The sequence below is a fragment of the Echinococcus granulosus genome (assembly GCF_000524195.1).
Source record: "Echinococcus granulosus chromosome Unknown EG_S00042, whole genome shotgun sequence".
NCBI classification, from domain to species: domain Eukaryota; kingdom Metazoa; phylum Platyhelminthes; class Cestoda; order Cyclophyllidea; family Taeniidae; genus Echinococcus; species Echinococcus granulosus.
In genome coordinates this window covers 214,338-229,984 of record NW_020170422.1, presented here as the reverse complement: position 1 = coordinate 229,984, position 15,647 = coordinate 214,338, and the positions used below count along the sequence as shown (strand labels likewise).

The window sequence follows — 15,647 nt, the reverse complement described above, 5'->3', positions numbered from 1 at the left end:
GTTCTCTAAATGCCGTTTGAACTAATTTTCTTAATGCGATTCGAGTTTTTGGCTTGATTTTAGAACCCACACGCCTTTTGTCACTTGCGCACAACATTTGGACATTGTAGGATACTAGAACGTACACTTTAGAAGTATCTTGAATGCCTCGTATACTTCTGTTGGTTGTACCACGATCGTAAAACACTTTATTCATGTAATGAAGGAGGACGCATCGGCAGTGTTTTTATTAATTTGAGATTGGGTGTCACAAACAACTTTAAGGCATGGTTATTGTGAGTAATTAGGAGTCACGACTTTTGCGCCTATACCAACTGGGAGGGAGAAAAGTCTTTGTGAAAGATAAGTAGATAGTTTACACTCACTCGAAGTACCAGATGGCTAGTTAAACGAAAAGAAAATAGGCAGAAGTAATGAGTTAACCTAAAATTTGTGCTTTATCTCAGGACTTGGCCGTGAGGTATCAGTTGTTTCAGTAAGCTGGCATGGAGTCATGTGGTGTGGTATGAACTTCGAACAACGGTTTTATGAATTCTTTCCGGCTATCGATAAACTGTGAGGATACTGTACTGCCAAAAAATGCATATTTTCACTAGTAGCTAATGCTTTGACGCTTTGCTATGCGCTTTCACGGTTGGAAGAGGGGCTTCTGTGCGAGCATTATCGTGACCACCTTTTACAGAACGTGAGCAGGAAAATATATTTGTCGACCGGTCGTTAGACAAGGTATCCCGTTTGGCAGAGGACAGCTTGAGTGCTTTGAATCAAGAATGTACAGCCTTTACAGTCATTGACATGCAATCGAATGGTGAGTTTACTGCACAAATATCAAAGATTCAACCGTTTTTACCGCAAATCAGCCTGTTTTAAATTCTAGCCTGGAAAATTGAAATCCAAAACCTGTGCTAAAGTGTGGGATACAGTCATGATGTGACTTTTATCGTGGAATTTTTATGAAACGGTGGATTATTATTTAAATTACTTAATTTGCATAGTTTTTTTAGAATTACACAACAAGGAACTAAAAGTTAGTGCGATTGACGATTTGACGGCGGCACAGAGGGATGAAGATAAAAAAGGTGAGTTCATTTGAGCCTGAGTTATTAGCTGAATTTTCTGACCGTTTACTGTAGTATTGTGGTGAAATATTGCATTCTACTGTCGTAATTCGCCTTAACTAGACTCAGTGTTCAAGAATTTTTGCCGTAATTCATTTAAAGATACATTTTTTTGCATTTTTATTAAACCTGCGGCCGCTGGCCACCATGAGCATGCTTAAAACTACGCTAGAAAAAGTTATTTGAACCATTGGAAGATGAAGATTATTCCCATAAATTAGATATTCAACATTATTTACCAACTTCTTAGAGGAGCCACGAGACGCTTTAGAGCTGATTGCACTCCATAAACATGCGCTTAAAGACGTTGAAAACACCGGGGAAGTTGTAGTGCAAACGGAAGAGAATGATTTAACCCTAGAAAGTGCAGACTACGATGAATAAAACTTGGTGGACTCCAAAGATGGGCCATCTCATCAAGTTTAACTAGCGTTATTTCTGTAAATGAAACGTACATGGTGTACTGGTCTGTAAAATTGCAACTCTGTTGTTATTATATAACGCAGTATATTGTGGGTGAATAAGTGCATTTTCTTGTCTTGCTTAGAAGAAGTAAGATCGAAGGAGGATGAAGTCCTACTTACAGAAGAGCCTCTTAGTGCGGTAAAATTAGATCCCTCGGGAGCAAATGGAGAAAACGCCCGCGAAGTTCAGGCAACTGGTAGGCAAACTACTGAAGTTAATTCAGTGTTTCAGTAGAGTTGGCTTTTACTCATGCGCTTTTTTTTGCTCGGCGAAACCAAAGAAATTGAGTAGCAACTATGTTTGCGTTTATATTTTACAGAAAAAAATGATCGCTTCAGCGATCCCAATAATTTTGATTGAGTAAAGCTTTACCCGAACGTGGCGAAAAATTTCCTTATTCTCAAACTTTCAAACTAAAAATTGCCCCCACTTACGCTAGGTAAGGAACAACCAAACCATTTGGAGGAAGATCAAACGCTGTTAGGTATGCAGGAGGTGAAGGAAGTAGACACGACTGGTCAAGATAAAGGTTAGTTCACTTTTTGGATAATAAAATGATTTGTGCGTTTTTTGGTATAGGTCGCTGCAATGACTTACAACTTCCGATTATGTATTTGTATTGTATAGTAAAGTAATCCGCTAGTCCATCGTTGCCCTGTCGCTGTGAGCCCTCATATCCTGACATTTCGACTGAACTAGCCTGAGGGTTATGAACCACAAGCTTTAGAATTTGATCTCAGCTCAGATTTATAACTACAGTAGATTTGGAAAATGATGTCGCATTTGAACCAGAAGCGGCGGTAAGTCTTGCCGCAAAGGAATGGTTAAAATCAGCGTTTCAGTTCAGATGATGAACCACTCGAGGAAGAGAGAACCTTCTCTTACCAATAAAGAATAGTGAGATTAGCATGTGAGGAACAAGTGTCGATAACGTTAAATCTGATTGCACCTGAAACAACTCATTAACATCTGTTTGGTATAGATGAGGAAATGAATAGACAAATGACAGTAAAAAGCCACAATTGGGTGGTTATTTACCGTTGTGCCCTTTAAAAATCCAAAATACAGAATGATATGCCTTGTATGATACACAACCCAATGATTAAGTATTCACCTTGTACTTCCCTCCTTGTGTGTTCAGAGGGACATCTAGAAGTATGCGCAGAGGAAGTGTCTGATAATCAGCATTTAATGGAGGACACCCAAGGGTCAACAGACGGTGCACGCGATATGGAAGTAAAGGAATCTACCCCAACGGTAGTAGAAGAAACGTCGGGTAATTCACACTCAAATGTTTGGTCACCAGATGAGTTGCAATAAGGTGAAAGCTGTCCCGTTTGTTTACATCACGAATTTGCAGCTTTTGTTTGCATTATCCTTGCGCATGCAACAAAAGTCTTGTTTTTATTCCCCCACCTAAGGTGTGGATCCTGATGGTGCGTCAGAGAAGAGAGGAAGTAGTCAGAATGATGTGGAAGCTGTGTCAGAAGGCATGACAATGAACGAAGGCGACGGCGTCCAAATTGAAGGTGTGGGCACCTCTTCTGGAGGTAAGCAAGCAGATGCCAATCGTGACTCGAACTGATACATGCTTTTAAGCGTATTGTATGGGCACTTTTGGCAGAAGTTGTCAAATGTTTGCAGAACTAGTCGAAAGATAAGTCCTGTTTAGAAAGTAAATAAAAATGCAAAAATTAGAGAGTGGAGCTAAGGAATTCAGAGCACACTGTAGCAAGAATTCGTAGACGGCTTGACTGAGAGCGAATGCAATCAGTGGAAGAATTGTTTAACAATCTTTTGAGAGCGTGACAGGACAGATCCAGTTACAATTGGGGTAAGCTATCAGTCAAGGTAGAAGAGTGAACTCATCCTCGTGCACTATAAAGCGAGAATTGAGAATCGAGTCGAGTGATTGGTCCTAGTTTTTCATAATATTTCTGAAGAAGTTTTTTCACCTCTTTGAGACGCATAAGGTGTGGGCAAGTCTTATCCGTAAGTGCTCGATAGGAAATCCATTGTTGAATGCACGTTGAACAATTGCGTTCATAGCGAACTCTACACATGGCAAGCATCGCCTCCCTTAGAGAAATTGAACTGCAAAATTAACAAATAATTATTCACGGTGAAAAGGAATGGAGTCAGGTCTCGTCTTGTCATCCTAGAAATGTCGTATCAATGGCAACTTGTCATTTTTCCTTGAAAGTGGAGGATTCCATGTTATGGTACATTGAACTTCCGATGATTTATTCACAGAATGAAACCATTCTAATTCAAATTATTTTGCTGCACTTCGCTTTGGTACTCAAAATGCTATCTGAATGCTCTACGTTTCCGACGAAGAGCGTGTGTAGTTCTGGAACCGAGTTCACCTCTCTTTGTAAAGTAGGCAAGCTCAAATCAATCACGATCACCAAGTTATTTAAACCGGAATCCGATGAAATGAGAGTGGGTTCGTAAAAAGAGGATAGTGGTGTGGAACACAATAGACTGATCTTCACTAGTGGTTCATAATGCATGCGGGTCGACGTTGGTACTAAACGAGCTGTTTTACTACCTGGCGCTATTGGAAGCTCAAGTGTTGTGGAAAATTCACAACGGGTTTTTTTATAATGTGAAAAGTTGACGCTCGTGTGGCGACACTACCGATAACGGGGGATCCTGTGGGTGAAATCTCAGTGAGCAATCCTCATCTAGTCTCAAAATCAGACACTTTTGTGATGGAGTCACAAACAGCGTCAGTTAGGCTGTCTAGGGAAGTCCAACAGTAGGCTACTACATCTATCCGATTCACTATGTTATGTGTTAATTGAGATGACTGCCATTCAATGTCGTATACTTTTTACTTGATCAAGAAACTCAAAGTGGTACAGCGACCACAGAACAGGTCAGTAATCAGCTTGAGGAACAAAGGGTGTCACAGCCAGAGGACCAAACCGCTCCTAGAAATGAATCAGCTAAGCATGGATCCCAGGAAGTAATCACATCACTTACCCATGGCAAGTCAAATTAATTGTCATGACATCGCTAATTTCATTCCCATTCTATAAAGTAAATACTTTGAAAGGAGCTGAAGAGACTAAAACGGAAAATATTGAAGAAATGAGGGCTTTGATACATTCATCTACGTTTACAGGCTTTTACGCATAGCTGATTTTTATCTATAGTAAACCACTTTAAATATAATTTCCCATACTTTTCGTTTCTTCTAATTTTTTTTTCGGATTTCACTAATTTGATGTTTTGGAAATGCAGTCAGTGAGAGAAGGAGTTGATGAGCCTAGAGAAATGATAGATAAGGATTCTGGTGGATTTGCTCCCAAGTAGCCAGTTCTACAGGACCCTCTTCCCATTTTCACCCGCTCGAACTTTAAAATGCTGTAGTGATTTCATCTATTTCACTTCAAATCACATTACCCGTAAAAGGAGTTTAACCTAGAATCTAACAGCCTTTTCTTCGTGTATTTGTCAAGTAGTATATCGACCTTCAATCCTGCAGTATGATCCCCGAAGAGAAAATAAGTTCAAGGGTTTTGAAAATTAGAAATTTAGCTGTTTGAAAAGCATCAACTTGATGTTTGCAAACACCCGGAAGGTATTTTTTAATGAACAGGAAAAATCCGAATCCTAAGATTTCGCCTTATTGAAAAATACCTGCTATTCAAAGACTGAGAATTTTGGCGTAAAGTGAAAGGAAGGAGTACCAAATCAAACTGAACCCGTCGAAGACTTCAATGATTCAACTTCTAGAATATCTCTTCCCTCGTCACCCTACCCTAGTTAATATTATTAAATAATTTCGTATTTTATTCAAATCTAAAGAAGCTTTATCGAGACAGCAGATGAAACTTTCCATTGACAATCTGGTGAGGATGTCTTTGGTTTGCTTTAAGAATTGCCAGAAGAACCTCCATGTGAGGAGCATTCGACAGGTTCCGCTGAAGTTTATTCGACACCACCGTCAGAATCAGCAGACGATGAAAGGCGTGAAGGGATCCAGGCTAGTCCAACCACTCATGGTATGCGTAGTTGGAAAGCCACCTTTTCTTGTCTGGCTGGTTAGTTCATGCACTTAGAGTTAGTGTAAAAAGAATACCTAAATTATAGTTATGAGAGTAGATTTTAGTCACTTCTAGAATAATGTGCCAGCATAATGAGACAAAGGCTCCTAGAGTAGTAACAATGAAGCGTCGGAAACATTAAAGGGTTAGGTTTGGTTCTTACGAAAATTCCAAATTTTGCCACTCAGTAGCAAGACGACTTCACGATTCCACGGCCTTTCATTCAAAGTATGCGAAGGATTTACTTTATTGGTCCGGGAGTCTTAAAAACCCCTAAATCTGTTAGGTCGTTTCTTAGCGAATTGGGGCTACTTAGGTGCAGAGGTGGGTAACAGGTGCGACTTGACACCTTTAAAATTGGCTCAGACTCGTGTTTGAATTTGGCTACTCAAAAATCCACTGAATGTGTAATCATAACCACAATAGGTGTTTCTTCTAGACGCAGAGGGCTCTGAAAAGCACAGGGAGGGAGAAAGTTATGAGGCTAAACCAGTGGAGGTGTCAAGTAAAGTGGAAACGAGTTGTGAGTTTAGTCTATTGCATTTTGAGAAGGCTCTTTTTATATTCACCTCGCGTATGCACCAGGTTTGTGAGTTTATTTTAGAGGCTTGATTTACAACTAGGAATGTTGTCGGAGGCAGTCAAAGGCGATATAATTTTTCTTTGTTTGACTCAAGAAGTGAAAAAAGCAATTCTGAATGAGGATCAATTGGCAAGCTCTGTTGTAGATCAGCCAGCACAACAGTTGGGAAGGGCAGTCGATGGGGGAGGTGTTGAAGTCAGGGCGGAACTTGAAAGCCAGAGTAGGCCTTCTGGTGATGGTATATGGAGTTGGATAAAACCTGTTCTTGTCTGGATGAATGGGTCACATCGGCTAGCATGAAGCCTCACAAAGTATCTCCCCTTTCTCCTTTTAACAACACGCCATTTTGGACAGCTCACCAACTAACTTGCAATGAGTGGTGACTGCTGTGTTCCAGCACCCACTTAGTGGACTGACGTATCACTAGTTGCCCCTAAACGGTGCATAACCCACTACTAAACCCTGACTTCAAAGGCATGCACAACTTCACTACCTTTTTTTCCCTTTGGTGATGGATGGCTCATAATGGGAGTCACATAGTCGTGGTCCTGATCTGCCTACTCGATACGAATTAACTTCAGTGGGCAAGATAACTTCATTTTTTTGTGGAGAATCACCTATAACAACGCACGGCCTTGTACCGCTTGACTACCTCGAGGTTTGCACGTTAGGTAGGGTGGAAAGAAGTGAGATACTGCTGCAACCGAATCCTGTGCGCATCTCTGATATGCTTCCAAGTGATTGTCATCGTTACTTGGCACTAGCATTTGACAATCACATGGCCATTTTGGAATAGAATAGATGGGAAATAAAAGCGGGATAGAGGTGAAAGTTACTAGGGCTAAGTGACATGTTTCCATGGGCAGAAAGTCCCCATAAAAGTGGATTTCGCTGGGAAAAGAACTATGAATTAATAAAGCGCTTTCTGGACAGAAATCTGCATTAAAAGTCAGAGATTTGTCCGATCAACTTTTAATTATTAGGGAAACGTGACACTGATGAACGAAGTTGTTCGCGTCATTTCATTTCAGGCAGGTCTAAACTAGCTGAATTACCGTCCCATAGGTGGACCACGCCATATCTATAGCCATCGTTAATTAAAAGTGATGAAGACGTCAGCTACCAACCCACTGTGGCTATAACCCTACTGCTTATTCTTGGAGAAACCTGCTGTATAAACATAAGGTGAAAAACTTTTTGGTTAATTCGGTAGGTCTGCACTTGAATCCGCTGGACCAGTAACCCCTCCGATTCCTCGGACGTCATCCCCCGATACCTCTTTCGTTTGTGGTACAGTGGACTATAAGATGTCCTGCACCACTTTCAATATACAACTAAGAAGACTTGATCCATCATCTCATACATTCCCCAATTGCTTCTTTTTTGTGCATGAGACCGTTAATTCGCACCACTTTATTCACTTATCAAGGAAATTGAAAGACTTAAGACCTAATTTTCCATTTCTCTGGTACAAATTTGCTTTGTTTTGCCCGCCTCGGTAGAGGTGGAATGAGTGAAGCTGAGAGGGGTGCAGGAGACAGGTTAATCATTGGTTTTGCAGTCTTCAGTGACTCAATGAACTGGATCCACGCGCGGGAACCTCATTTAAGTTTTGTGCCATGTCTAAATCGAAAAAGTAGAAGAATTAGTTAATTACTTACATAAATGAGAAATGTAAGTAGTTTAAATTACCTTCTGTCTCATGCTTTGATTGAATAACCATCAAAAGTTGAGGCGTTACACCTTACAAAATCATGTGAGCTCGATCAGAAAATAGGGGAGCTTCTCATCGTGTCTTAGGTATTTTCGAAAGCTCGGGGGCCCATTTTAAAACAAGACAGGGGTCTTTTTTCTTCGGCTACCAAGATCCCTTTTTCAAAACCGCATCTACTTAAGCGATTGAAATCGAACGACCAGTGTAGGTGCCTGAACAAACGATGGGATCTGGTGAGGAAGCCCGTGTTTTAGTCTGATCCACTTATCAAGCGAGTTTACGAAACCGATTCACAATTCACATTCATGAAAAAAAGAATTTTCATAAAACCGCAAGCATCGATTACACATTTTACAGCCTTCAGCTTAAGGCCTTCATAAACTCCCTCTTCTTGGGGACAACGATAACGCTTTGAACAGAAATGTTCCAGCCAATCCAGACAGTGGAAACAAACACACTTGGAAGGTTTTCAGAATTAAGGCACTATACAATTCAATTTTGCACATTTTGCGAACAATTGAAGAGGTTTTGACCAGGACCATAAAAAGAGTAGGAAAGTTTACAATCTTGGGGTTTTAAAGACTAGATGAGAAAACAGCAGAGTTGACAAAGGCATCTTTTTAGGGAAATTCATGCTCTTAACATTTTAAACTGACAAGACAAAAATTTCCTCCTTGAATCGATGACACTGTTTGTTCTAGAGGAGTCTAACGAAAGAAGATCTTGGAGCGTTTCTTCACCCCGATATGACTTGACTTTTAAAACATGGGAATAGCATTTCGATGTAACACAGTCATTCCTTTTGGGCTTAAAAACTAATTTTCATTCTATCTTTCGTCGAAATATGAACCTACATCGTAGATCCGCGAGATGTTTGATCTGTTTGCTTGTTAACTGGAAGACCTTTTCCGTATAGGCTGAAAGAAAAAAGTGAGGCTGACTACCAAGAAATGCTGGTAAATTTATGGTAGAGTGGAAGTTATGTATACGACAACCTACCTTTTGGATCCTCTCTGCACCGTTCCAGAAGTTGTTGGTGGGTGGACACCCATGTTGGCAGTTTCTACAAAAAAGTAATAAGGCAGCCTAAGCATTGCACTAAGCACAACGCACACTATAAGAGGTTCTTAATAATATTTAAAGGGAGCGAAAACACCCTCTTGAAATATTTGATGAAGCGTCGAACAAAATTGGTTGTGTGAATCTAACTAGTATACATAGATCGGATGCACTACTGATTTTAAGGTCACCGGGTTATTATTCCGGATATGGCTCGGTGATACGACTAAGAGATATTTGGCAAAGTAAGGCGTAACTTCGATTCCATTAACCAAGTTTGGCTACTGGAACGAAAAGGTCCATATCAGTCGGCCGTTATGTCAAGGAAATGTGCACATTGGTACTCAAATGGCAAGATAGATAAATGGTGCATCGAATGGATAAGTAAGACAAAGGATAGAGGTAGATAAGAAAGTGGGTAGATAGAGGGATAGATGAATAAAGGGGCAGATGTGCAGAAAGGCAAGCGGGAATGAATTAGTTATCCCCACCTTCAGTAGTTGTTGGTGCCGAGAAACCAGATCAGAGAAGGTTCGTGGAACACAGACTGATGAAGTATTCACTGCATCACCGGCCGCAGTGAGATTAGCCTATAAAGTTGGGAATAAATGCGAAAATCCTTAGTGTTGTTTCCATGAGTAGAGGAATTTGCACATCTGACTGGTGCCTTTTCTGGTCAAGACGAATCCCAATGCAATCGAAAATATCGTAGAAATAGATATTTTACTTGATGTCTATTAAAAATGAGTGAATTTCATGTGAAACCCATGGAAAAAAGTCACAGTTGAACTTAAGTTGATGTAGATTTACATACCTAGCGTTAGTTCAGTTAATCTCCCGTATCCCTCACATAGAGTTCGAAGGAGAGAGGAGCGTTTACGAATAAGCGCCCTATCATAATAGTGAAGATTCAGAAACTACAGAACATCAATTTGCGGTGAGAAGCTTACGAACTATAGGCTACCCATAGTAAAACGGGCCAAATGGGATGTATAGGTATGCGGGCTATATAAGTCACAAATCGTGAGTCATGCAGTGTAAACAGAGGGATCTTCAAGGACGATTTTACGCTTACTTCACAAGAGTCCTCCACAGAGCATGAGCAACAGGAGCAGGCAGACTCGAAGCTCCCCTGGCTACAGCTTCTCCTAACCCCACCGCCAGCCCCACCTCCAACTCCATTTGTGTTAGCATCCACGGAGGGATGGGTTGGGAGAGACAGGAGAGTGGGCGATCTCGCCACTTGTGCAGTATGGGCGGCTACCTTCGGCCAGCACTCAAACGGTGGCATACGCTTCACCAACTGGGCGTAGCGCAGAGTGTTGAGTGAGTGTTCAGCACAACTCAGTCCCGGCGCCACCGTGGCGATCATGCAGGTGCGCGCCCGCCGTCCCACAAAGGACTCGCGCAACACCTGTGTCAGTTTGCTATTGCGGAAGGGTAGGCGAGTGGCACCGGCCCCGCCTCCACCTACGCCAAGCTGATGGTGGTGGTTGCGAGAATGAAGATGACGAGGGGGACGAGAACGACGAGGAAGGCGACACATCGCGCGAATACACTCCTTGAGAGCCAGGAGGCTCTTGTTGATCTCCCCACTTTCGATGCGACGCCTCTTAGCGATACTGGAACTGGTCCCGGCGCCAGCAATGGGGAGGTCGGAGCCGCGTTCGTTGCCAGCTAGGTCGACCAAGGAGAAACGACCAATCAGAGAGGCTCCAGAACGCAGACTTATCTGAAAAAGTGTCAGAGGTAGTCAAAGTGTTTAGGCCTTCGTTTTTATTTGGATACAATATTAATAACTGGGACGGTATTTACAGGATTACAGATTTAAAGATCCACTTTCTTATAATGCACCTTTATAAGTAGCAATGTGCAGCTTTTGGTGTGTGAAAATGCTGTTTTGAGGACTCTCTGAGGACAAAACACCAATGCAGCCGTTTTTAAAGCAGAAATTTGCACAATCAAAACGGCATTTTAGAGGCATTTATGCATTTACTTAAAGCTATTTTCAACATGAAAAGCTTTCCAGGAACTTGCTCTGAATCCAGACACACTCCGAATCTCAGAAATTGTTGGGTACAGGAGTTGGCGGTTCGAAAACATTTCTAACAGCGGCAATTGGTGTCAAGCACACATGTCTGGGCAAATAGCTTCCTGGTAGAAGTGACTACTTAGATTCCTAAAATGGGTCCAGTATAATGCAGGATGTGGGCAAGCGGAAGTGACTACCTACCTGAAAGATGGCATGTGATCGACTGGAGGTGAGGTTTAGAGCAGTTTGACCACTGGTTCGAAGTCGGCAAGAGCGTTTCAGTAGAGTTAACGTCTCCTCCGAGGTGTCCACGCCGATCTCGCTGAGACCAAGCAGTCGTACTGCCCCACTTGCGTCCTCCAGAACTCGCACCACACTTCGACGGTTTAGGAGATCGTAGACCTAGACATTAGACAATATTTCTCGGATAATTATCCGTTACAGAACTGGAACTATCAGCACTGCGAGTAATAAGTATGTAGTGGTGACTTAAGAAGAGGAAGAATACCTTTTCTGATTAAGGAATTGAGTCATTCCTGATGTTAAGTGCACAATCCATGTAGACGCAAGCATTTCAGCTCTACGCGGGTAGGAATTATAGAGTGGTAGCATACAAAGGCCTTCATTTGGCTCACATCACTTTAAAAAGCGTCAAACAGAGATGTGGAATGAAAATGCAGGCGGGTCCATGCAGAAGACTTCAAAAGGTACATTGAAAATGTTCAAAACGTATGTCCGCAGCTATACATTGAGGTGAAGAAATGACAAATATTTGCAATAATACTTTTCAAAGATCTGTACTCGGCTTCCCAATTTTAGCTGGCACTGGTGTTAATGGCAATAGCAGTTCATTGACTCGGGATTAGGAATCCACAAGACCAATGGGAAGGAAAAGACACCTTGCAACAAGAAGCTTCCTCCGTTATTTCATTAATTGGGCGTGAGGTTAACAAATCATGAATTGGAGGTGGTGACTTCCAAAGTCACTTAAGCATCCCATTCACTAAAAATGCGACCACCTAATGTGAACTATAACCAGGGTGAGGATTAGTAGTAATGGAGCCAGTATTGAAGCTGATTTATGTGAACGAGGCATCTGTGGTGGTAATTAGTGAAGGAAATAGAAACTAGATCGTTTAATGGGGACTCGAGCAGTTATTGAAGTTACACCAGATGCAACTCGTCATATTTCAAGGGATCTCAGGTCATCATATCCAAGGTTTAATAAAAACAGCTTATACTGAATTGGATGCTTAGCTAGAAGGTGTGAAATTCGATACTGTGCCTGCAAATTCGAGTGAATACAGACGGACAAATGCAGGAAGTCTGTGACAAACGGTCAAGAATACAACCGTTTTGGCATGAATAAGTCCGTACGCAAAATCAAATTTAAACAAATACATAACGAATATAGTAAATTGGTGTAATAGTTAAAATTATCAAGCGTATGGCACCAAAGGCATACATTTCAGGCTGAAATAAACCAAACAATGGGACAAATTCCAATGAACTTTCAACCTAACAATGGATAGTGAAAGAATTTTAGAAGAAACATGTAGTTAACTCACACGGTTACAGTAAATCTCGAAAAACGCCACTGTGACAGAGCACTTTGCGTACTCATCGCCACTTCCCAGCAGTTCGAAGATATCATTCACTTAAGTTAGAGAAGGGAACCTCATTCATTCAAATAGAAAATGCTAAATAACTACTTAAGTTAACGGTTACGAGGATGCTTTTTTAGTTAATTTCCCACATGGCACTTAGCTGCAAATTACAGATCCAAACCCACCAACCATTCCGTAGAGACCTTTTTCAAGTAGCCGATAAGTGTTGTCTGCTTCAACTGGACCACTCATTGTGAAGGTCTTTCCGGAGCCAGTTTGGCCATAGGCAAAACAAGTTGCCATAGATCCTTGGAAAATTGATCGGACCAAAGGAGCAGCTGTCTTCTGATATATCTGCACATGGTCAAGCATTTTCGCTGATAAGCCGATCGGCCAAACGAAGCCTCACATTTTCCCAAAGTAGTGAATAGATTGCGACATTTAATTTAGTAAGTGCTAGCCAACATTTATGGACGTTTACTTGCCTCACTTGTGGAAACTGTCTCGTCGAAAGTGTGATCCAAACGAAATGTATGAGACTCAACGAATTCGCTTAGATCTACGAGATAGTGAGGCTCGTTAACAGTCACATGACCTGGTTGGGATATCTCAATGACATCTGGGTCACTCTGAGATATCTCTAAAAAAAATTCGGGCTTTAATAAACACTATATTTTCATTGATAAAGCAAAATATCTATCAATTACCCTTAATGCTCAGAGGCCGCTTCCGGACACAAACTTGTATCTTGGGTACACTGCAGCCTCTCCCCCTTAGGAAAGCAAAATTGCATGCAGGACTGTCCTGAGGACAAAGCGTTATATTGAAACTTTCCTTTGAGGATTCGCTGTGGGAATTTTCCTCCTCTTCCGTATCACCATTTTTATAATTCAAGTAAAGCTTCCCATCCTATTACAGTGGGAATGAGCCACCAGAACAACTTTACATTGTATACCAAGAATTCATTGAAATGTAGTAACGCTGGAATTGAAAGCTAATAATAAGCTTAAAACAGATGCCTACCAGTTTACTTAGACCTTTGCCACATTCTTTCCAAGTAACCAAAGCAGAGCACTTATCTGCGCAATAGTCCTTTAGAAATGCACTCTGACACGAACCTAGCCGAATACACTTGTTGACGTCATATCGTTACCATCAGAACGCAAAACCTTAACGATCAGTGGTCTGGAGCAATCTACCAGACGCATAGTTTTAACTGGCGGGCGTGTCGAATCCCACGGCTTCGAAGCAAACAAACAAAGCACCAAGTTGTCGGTCAGCCGCCTGCCTCAGTCCTATGACTCAAAATCACACTGAGACGCACCGAGCTCGAGACTTCAAAGGCAAAACCGACTGCTATCCCCCACCCGGGCACCAAGAAGGAATGAAATTAATGCCATCCACTACCCACAGGAACAAATGCTCCACACCTAGACGTCCCCACGACTGCAAAAGCGACGCCAACGACCCCACCCCGCTCCACAAAGTCCAACATGCCAGCTGAAGCACCCCACCCCTCCGGCAGCCCAAAACCCTCGCCGTAGGCACAAAAAGAAATAGTGGGTGGTAAAAACCTCTTTTCCAATGAAGCAAGACACGCAACCATGCACATGGATCCCGCCCACCTACAAAAAAGAGCACAGCCATCAACACAATACAATAAAATCAGGCTCATTAAATCAGCTGCCAACAGGTGTATGGACTATTATTGTCATCACCAACACTAACCCGAGCCAACGGCGACAAAGCAGTACGAAGGAAACTAGGAGCAAAAAAGTTAACATGAACACAAATCAGCTAGACAGTGTTATCACAGACATCAACGGATTGACAGATAAACATCACATCATTCGTAATGACTCACCTGCCCCCTCAACCTAAAAAATAACACAAAGAAGCGTTATCAGACGTTCGTCATTGAATCAGGGTTGAGTAACACATGGTGGGTTCTAAACCATGCTTGCCAAAAAAAGCTGTCACTACAACTATTAAAAGACGAAAAGTTCATCAACAACACACCTATACACGGGATAAAACCGGCGTCACAAACGACAAACACACGCGAGGCCAACTGAGCAGGAATGCCAGTGCGTGATGCAGACTTAAACAAAATACAAATTTTTCAGACGCAATGCGATACATGTGATTTAGTAACTGGACTTGTGGCAACAAATTTAGCGAAATTATGCCTATTTAGCAAACAAAAAGAATTACATTATGATCTTGGTGCAACTAATCTTTATACATTTTTCGCAGGTAGTTACATTCCTTCTGTAATCGTGGAATTGCCAGTTATATTACGTACAAATTGCTGTTGCATTGGGTCACAGACCACCGTTAGTTTTGACAGCCTTGAAGTTGAGGATTTTCTTCATCGTTTATGTCTTCCTCTGCTTGGCAGTATATCCAACGCGAAAAATCGCTAGACAGTTTGAGTATCATTCTCCGAATATGCAATGACTCATCACAAAATGAAACTTACCTCCTAGCAGTGAAACCGCTACAGCCATCGTGAATGCGATAAGCGCAAGTTAGGCTCAAGTCAGCCCCCAAATACGCAGGGTGAACATAAACTTTCGGCACAACCTGCTATCTACTGGGGGCCACCCACCAGAGCCGCTGTCAGGCAACCCCTCGCCCCCAAGCAAACCATTATCACACCCATTCCCACCATCGGGAATAGCAGGTAAAACCAGAACCCCACACTCGGCGAAGTGACACATTGCAACAACCCACATAGCCTAGCCCCACCACTTGAACATTGAAAATGACCAAGATAGCCACTTCGCATGAGACAATACAAGACTGCAAAAGTAAACGTGCACCAAGCGTCACGACATCCTCCCGCACAGAAGCAAAGCGAGTTGCCGACAAAACCTCACGCCTTGTAAGCCCCGAGATGCGTGTCAAGCGCCGCTGTTGCAGGAACGTAGTCAGACTATGTAGGAGTGGAGCTACGCTTCATGGGCCAAAAGCTCCCATATGATTTGAACACCTTCCATAAACTGGCT

The 15,647-nt window shown here is 42.1% G+C and overlaps 2 protein-coding genes across 2 annotated transcripts in view; one reads left to right on the top strand and one right to left on the bottom strand. All coding sequences in view use genetic code 11, as the record gives it.

Moving 5' to 3' along the window:
- EGR_05573 (Cytoplasmic dynein 1 light intermediate chain) overlaps positions 1–7,466 on the top strand; it is a gene marked incomplete at both ends in the record, with an annotated part of 25,511 nt that extends 18,045 nt beyond the window's left edge. Inside the window, 10 exons of the mRNA XM_024494822.1 lie at positions 683–808; positions 1,005–1,079; positions 1,666–1,779; positions 2,023–2,112; positions 2,725–2,859; positions 3,005–3,133; positions 4,436–4,557; positions 5,474–5,599; positions 6,068–6,164; positions 7,438–7,466. Coding sequence (XP_024350742.1) covers positions 683–808; positions 1,005–1,079; positions 1,666–1,779; positions 2,023–2,112; positions 2,725–2,859; positions 3,005–3,133; positions 4,436–4,557; positions 5,474–5,599; positions 6,068–6,164; positions 7,438–7,466 — 1,043 coding nt within the window. The remainder of the gene's footprint in view (positions 1–682; positions 809–1,004; positions 1,080–1,665; positions 1,780–2,022; positions 2,113–2,724; positions 2,860–3,004; positions 3,134–4,435; positions 4,558–5,473; positions 5,600–6,067; positions 6,165–7,437) is intronic.
- A 322-nt stretch (positions 7,467–7,788) lies between these two features.
- On the bottom strand, positions 7,789–15,289 carry EGR_05572 (Kinesin-like protein Klp10A; the record flags this gene model as incomplete). The annotated part of the gene is made up of 14 exons (XM_024494821.1): positions 7,789–7,847; positions 8,793–8,855; positions 8,938–9,001; positions 9,489–9,587; positions 10,073–10,467; positions 10,528–10,729; positions 11,231–11,431; positions 12,826–13,013; positions 13,127–13,276; positions 13,344–13,545; positions 14,048–14,261; positions 14,365–14,398; positions 14,656–14,737; positions 15,248–15,289. The coding sequence occupies 14 exons, from the start codon at positions 15,287–15,289 to the stop codon at positions 7,789–7,791; spliced, it is 1,995 nt and encodes a 664-aa protein (XP_024350741.1).
- Positions 15,290–15,647: the final 358 nt, after the last annotated feature.